Here is a 6,655-nt window from a genome sequence, read left to right as displayed (position 1 = left end):
TATTCGGAAAGCTGTCTCATCACAAGAAGAATAAGCAAGAAACTTGTGTGTTGCTCTTTTAAACAATCCTTGTAAGTTCACATTTTACAAGTCGAAACATGTGAATACGAATACAAACTACCAACCAGCACTAATTTATTTAGGCTCAAATATAAAAACACAATAAGATTAAATCAGTCGTAGTGATAAGAGCAGACCAGTCCCTACAAGCAGCACTCGTTCACGAGTATGACGGAGTAATATTAAGAATACATTTACAATTAGTTTTTTTTTATATTTACGTGTCGCCTACACGAATATTAATATTCCCAGCACGAGACGGGCGCGCGCGCGCCACATATGGCATGATCCTATCATTACTATTATTTACAATGCTTGATCGATTCCTGGAAACCAAACCTTGACCGCGTTTCGGCCTTACTTTCACTATACCTACTATAAATGAGAAGATACAATTCATTTAACACGTTAAACGCCGATAGAAAAAAATAAAAATCGTAAAAATACTTTTGGTCGTAATTTGTTTATTATGTTACGATACGTATAGAAAATAAGTTTTATTCAATTCTGTACATGGGTTACATAGTTACAGTCAAATACATAGCTGAGGTCACCGGTGCACCCCATGGCGCACAAATACAGAAAATATATTTTCCGGTACCCGGCGCCGCGCCGCCCACCCCGCCGGCCACCCGCTACACCAGTAGTGCGCTCGCGCTTACGGTGATAGAACATGTGTTACTAGATCAATTACGTTCCTACTATCTTAGCTGTCATCATTTTCTTATTGAATAGTTAATGTGCGAGCCTTTAGATATGGATTTAGCTATGGAGGACTTCGAATTTACGCAGGATGAATGGAAGCAAATCAACGCGTCAGAAATTTCTTTTTCGATCGCTTCTATAAACAATGACGCTCTCGTAGAATCGGATAGTGAACCCATGCAATTACCGAAAAAGAAAAGACGTTTGGTTATCGCAAGTGATAGTGATAGTGACAGTGAGTCGGCTGAAAATTTTGTTACCGCCAATATAACGCAAAATGACCGTATTTCCTCAAAATGGTCGAGGCCAAAAAGACGACAGCCATCAGTGATTCCTTTCACCGAGTTCGAGGGTATGAAACCTCCATATTCTAATTTGCTGAAAGAAGCTGGCCCTGACCAGTATTATGATCTATTGGTGCCTGAAGAAATTCTTGAAATGATTGCTGAGCAGACAAATTTGTTCGCAAGTCGAAACATCACAGCCAGGCAAACAAAGCCTGGATCAAGGTCTCATTCATGGAAGCCAACAAACAAGACAGAAATAAAACAGTTTCTTGGGCTGGTCTTGTTTATGGGCGTAGTAAAGCTGCCGAAATTAGCTTATTATTGGAGCAAAGACAAGATACTTGGACAAACTTTTCCAGCCACCGTTATGAGTAGGAACCGCTTCGAGTTACTACTGCAATACCTACACTTTAGCGACAATTTATCTGTCGACAGAAATGATCGTATTGCCAAAATAAGACCTTTAATCGATGCTCTCAATGCTACTTTCCAGAAATATTATTCGCCTAAAGAAGATGTTTGTGTGGATGAAAGCCAAGTACCTTTCAGAGGTCGAATAATATTCAGGCAATACAATAAAAGTAAGCGACACAAGTATGGCATGAAGCTATTTAAGTTATGTACTGTTCCCGGATATACTTGCAAACTTAATTTGTATAGTGGGAAAAACATTGACGCAATAAATACTACGCCAACAAATGTGGTGATGGCACTATGTGAAAATATATTTGACAAAGGACACACGCTAGCAACTGATAATTGGTACACTAGCTTGCAACTGGCTTATCGGTTATTGGAGGAGCAAACCCATTTAATTGGCACATTGCGAAAAAACAGAAGAGGATTGCCTAAGGCTGTTGTTGATTCGAAACTGCAAAAAGGTGAAACAATGGCTATGGAGAATGAAGATGGAGTAACAGTGCTTAAATGGAAAGATAAGAGGGACGTGCTTATTCTGTCGACAAAGCATTCCGACAAAATTGCTGTGGTGGTGAGAAAAGGCAAACAGATTCGTAAACCAAAAGTTATTTTGGATTATAATAAATCGAAAGGGTCTGTAGACATGAGTGACCAGATGGGTGCCTATTCTTCGCCATTGCGGAAAACCGTAAAATGGTATAGAAAATTGGCAATAGAACTACTTCTAAATACGGCAGTTGTAAATGCTTGGGTCATGTACAATGAAAATAAGCAGAGCAAATCTTCAATTGTCGACTTTAGGAGGGCTCTCATAAATTATTTGACTCGGCCAGCAGATTGCCAAGAAATAATTATCAATGAAAGACCTAAAAGACTCAAGCATGTTCTAAAATTAAAGGAAGGAAAAGTAAGAGACACGCGTCGTTTTTGCGTGCAATGTTATAAAGATTCAGTACAGGAATTTGGTCGTAAAGTAGCTAAGAATAAAGCTAAGAAAGTGAGTACGTACTGTGTGCAATGTAAGGGGGAGCCTCACTTTTGTCTAAAATGTTTCAATTATGTCCATCGCTAATATGTTGATGCTATAAAAGATTTCTTATCTCATCTTTTACAGCATGTTTTGTCAAATATTATGGCTAATTATTTATATTTCTAATGGTTGTTTGTGATTATGCATACTAATGAGAACTTTATTTTATTTTTCAGTAAAACTGATTTTTATGTTTGTATTTCATTAAAAAATAAAGACTGCTAATTTTCGTTTAAATAATAAAGACTAATTTGAATTATATATCCTGAATTTTTATTTTGGTTACTTTTTTCGCTATCTTTCATTTTTTCAATTCCTTACAAGGTATGTTTGTCCCACTGCGCAGTATAGTTCTACAGCGCCGTGCCGGTCACGGAGTACGAATAAAGTAACAGTCAGTATGGCCGGCGGCGAGAAAAAGTAGTTTGAATATGACTATACGTTGAGGTCACCGGTGACCCCCATGGCGCTATGATAGAGGAAGGCTGAGGTCACCGGTGACCCCCATGGCGTTTAACGTGTTAAAATAGTCGTGTAGTTTAAATAGACTCTCCGGAATGTCGACCTTATGTCCTCTCATAATACACCTATTTTCAAGTGATAATTGCAATCTACGAAGATGAAACGGTTTGAGACGTGTATCATTAATTTTGGAGGGCCATCCATTTCATACATATTTTAATAGTCTACGTCTCCACTAACATAGATTTAAGTTCAGTGTAGAACATAGAACAGTCCGCATACGACTCCGATTTCGAATACGATGTACGCGTTACTAAGACATGTGGCACACTATCAAATAAACTTACTAATGTACAATAAATCATCATCCCGTCATACATAACGCTACAGTGGTGAGGTGATAACCACCGCGCTATAGTTCCCGGTTCCCGGTACACTGCCGTCCTTAGCGAGACAGATATACGTCGCCTCATCGCATCGCATGCTAACTCGCCCGCGCCGCTTTCGTTCGAGATTCGCTCTGTTCGGTGCACGCGCACCGAATATTACTCGGACGCGGACGACAGAGGCGCGTGCGGCGGCGGGCGGGGGACGGGGCCGGCTACGATCGCCGATCACCCGAGACAGTCTGCTCTGTCATCAGCGCGGCGTACATATTCTATAGTATAACAATAACAGCAACCAGTTTGCTGTTACTTCCGATTACCCTTTGTATGGTCCAAATATGAAAATTAACGGCTTATGATATATACACATTGATTTAACGCCGCACATCGAAAATAATGTTCGTTGCCTCCTTTTGTATTTTTGCATATCTTTTTTCGCGGCGTTTGAAATAGGTACTACTGGGTGACGCATACATTGTTAGCATTCATTTTGCGTTTGGATCGAAATACCAATTTTTCCTATTTGCATTTTTACTCAAGTGCACAAACTATAATCCTAATACCTCGCCGCCACTGATATGTCTTTAAGTACTATATTCACAGACAAGATGAGCGATCATCCGTATGCGAAACGATCCACCCTCACAACTTTATATGGCGCATTATCTACATTACAGAATAGTTAATAAGAAATCTGTGTAAAATAATAAAAGAACAAGTTAGAAATGTTTCGTAGACTTGCTATTCTAAAGTGATCATATTTATACTTTAAAACTTTAAATCTATAGCACTGACAATATTATCTGATTACATTAATAATGAGTGCGTAGCGACTTCTATGTTGATTATCGCATGCCTCTTACTTGTTATACTGTAATTATTTATATAAAAAAAAACATCTATTAAAAAGAGCAACACACAAGTTTCTTGCTCATTCTTCTTGTGATGAATCTGCATTCCGAATGAGTGGTAGAATCAAAATATGACTATTCAAAAGTGCTTGTAATGAGTTTATTTGAATAAAGATTATTTCTATTTCTATTTCTATAATTTATGTAAAGAAAAACTTTTTTTTATTCTACTACGGTAGCATACCGTCTTAGCCTATTGACATCTGAAACACGAGGGGTGTTACGTGCGCGTTGCTGACCCTAAAGAAATCTTAATATACCCACCCTTTCTGTAAATGTTATATGGTTAGTTCACTTACCAGATGTGCGCGGGAACATGTCGCGATACGAAAACTTCTGCTGTATCAAATCGCAGCTGAAGTCAATATGTTAATAAGAAACAATGTCAGTGAAACAAATAAAATTTAAAAAAAGACACGAGACACAATATATACACAACACACAACACACAGAACACGACTAAACGGGATGAACGCTCGGAGCAGACTACAGTGAACAGTGACTACACTACACTACACTAAGGCTTGATTTCACCAATCGTAGTATAAACACGTTCAAGGAAACGGAGTTCAGCGTGAACTCGAAAAAAAGAACGACGTTGATCTCGTTTTACTGGAATTCACCAGCGTTACACAGATCACGTTTGTATGGAGGCGATTCACGTTTTATTTTTTTCTTCAATTGTACTAATATGTTGGGTGTATGGCGTGAGTAAATGATAGTTAGGGTCATTCTCTATCCACGAAAAAATAAATCAGCATCGGCCATCTGCAGCCGCGCGAGTAATCATTCGGCAAAAAAACGATATTTTGTATGAAATTTTTTGCCATTTAAAGTAAATTCGTAAAGTATATTTTTTGTCTCATTTGGCTGTTTTCACCTTCTTTTTAGTTAAATATATAGTTTTAATAGCATATAGGTACTTACAACTAGTAATTCTGGTAGAAGTTTAATTATTATTGCATGTTATCGGTGGCACCTGTATTGTGATTGATGAGTCATTTGTTTGTGCGCTCAACGAGAAATGTTTCTCTGATAGACTGAATAATTTTCAGTCACTGTTATGTCCCCTACTTGAGTAATTAACACTGACTATAAATACAAAGACATTCATTAAGTCCATCTAGTTTCGCTCTTGTCGCTTATTTGTGAACATAGTGAAATACTTTTACTTTTATATTTACATTAGAACTAAGGCTGGATTTTGTACCAACCTAGATCTTTTTGTGAAATTAAGATGATATAAATTAAGATGTGGTATGTTTAATCCATATATGGATTAAACATACCACAGAGTCATACGCAAGTTAAAAAACAAATTATTAATAACCATTATTAACCATTATGGTATGTTTAATGTTTTATTGTAATATACACAGTTTCGTACTAAATAACATGTTCCCCCGTTACACATTTCTAATAATGAAAAACCTAGACCGACCCTCTTCACTTCATCTAGGATTGAAGTTTTAAGATATTAATATTCCTTCCTTCGAAACCGAATTTCATTTCATTATAGATATAAATTAACTGACCCGGCAAACCTTGTTTTGCCTTATAAATTAACTAGCTGTACCCGCGACTTCGTCCGTGTGGAATAGTGACCTATACCAAATAAATAATAAATATTTAATAATGGAACTCGAAAAATCCAAAGAAAAAAGTTTCATCGTACTAGTTTTGAAAATGACGAATTTCTTCATCTTCTATTTCATTTTACCCTCTTAATGGTAACATTTTACAAACTTAGAATGTCATATTTATTTATATTTAGTCAGCAGCATTTAGTAAAAGCACAGATAACATAATATGTAAAAGCTTACAAGATCAATTACAAGACTTTAAAACTGACGATATTTTCATATGGCCTTTCATTTCCCCTTTCAACCCTTTTTCGCATTAAAAAGTAGCCTTTATCAGGGTCTACATTATCTGTGTACCAAATTTCAATTAAATCAGATCAGTAGTTTTGGCGTGAAAGCGAGACAAACAGACAGACTGAGTTACTTTAGCATTTATAATATTTGTAAGAATATCGCTATTAAAAATAGGGGTTGGTGAAAGTCGGGCCAAAATTTAGGCGTGTATGTATTTTTAATGTAACATTATAAATAAATAAAAAAATGTCCATAATGCAAAAAAAATATTTTTTCAGGGTAGGCCACCCCTATGACTTAGGGGTATAAAAAATAGATAACAACCCTACCTCAGACCTGGCAAGTATACGTATCAAATTTCATCAAAATGTGGGAGAAGTATCGCAACTAACACTGTGATACGAAATTTCTATATATCTTCAATCGTCCCTAATGAGGTACACGATACAGTTACCTACGTATCTATTATATACCTATCTTTGCAAAACAGATGTCATGTAGACTAAATTGGCTGCCA

General features: G+C 36.8%; 1 protein-coding gene across 1 annotated transcript; it reads left to right on the top strand.

Annotated features, from left to right (window-relative positions):
* Positions 1–676: 676 nt before the first annotated feature.
* Positions 677–3,633, top strand: LOC131849546 (piggyBac transposable element-derived protein 4-like). Its single transcript, XM_059199630.1, has 2 exons — positions 677–2,473; positions 3,383–3,633. The coding sequence occupies exons 1-2, from the start codon at positions 799–801 to the stop codon at positions 3,631–3,633; spliced, it is 1,926 nt and encodes a 641-aa protein (XP_059055613.1). The 5' UTR covers positions 677–798.
* Positions 3,634–6,655: the final 3,022 nt, after the last annotated feature.

Source organism: Achroia grisella, unplaced genomic scaffold (assembly GCF_030625045.1).
Source record: "Achroia grisella isolate CSIRO2021 unplaced genomic scaffold, CSIRO_AGI_Agris_v1 utg656, whole genome shotgun sequence".
NCBI classification, from domain to species: domain Eukaryota; kingdom Metazoa; phylum Arthropoda; class Insecta; order Lepidoptera; family Pyralidae; genus Achroia; species Achroia grisella.
Note: the sequence above shows the minus strand (reverse complement) of the source record. Positions and strands in the feature narration are given on the sequence as shown.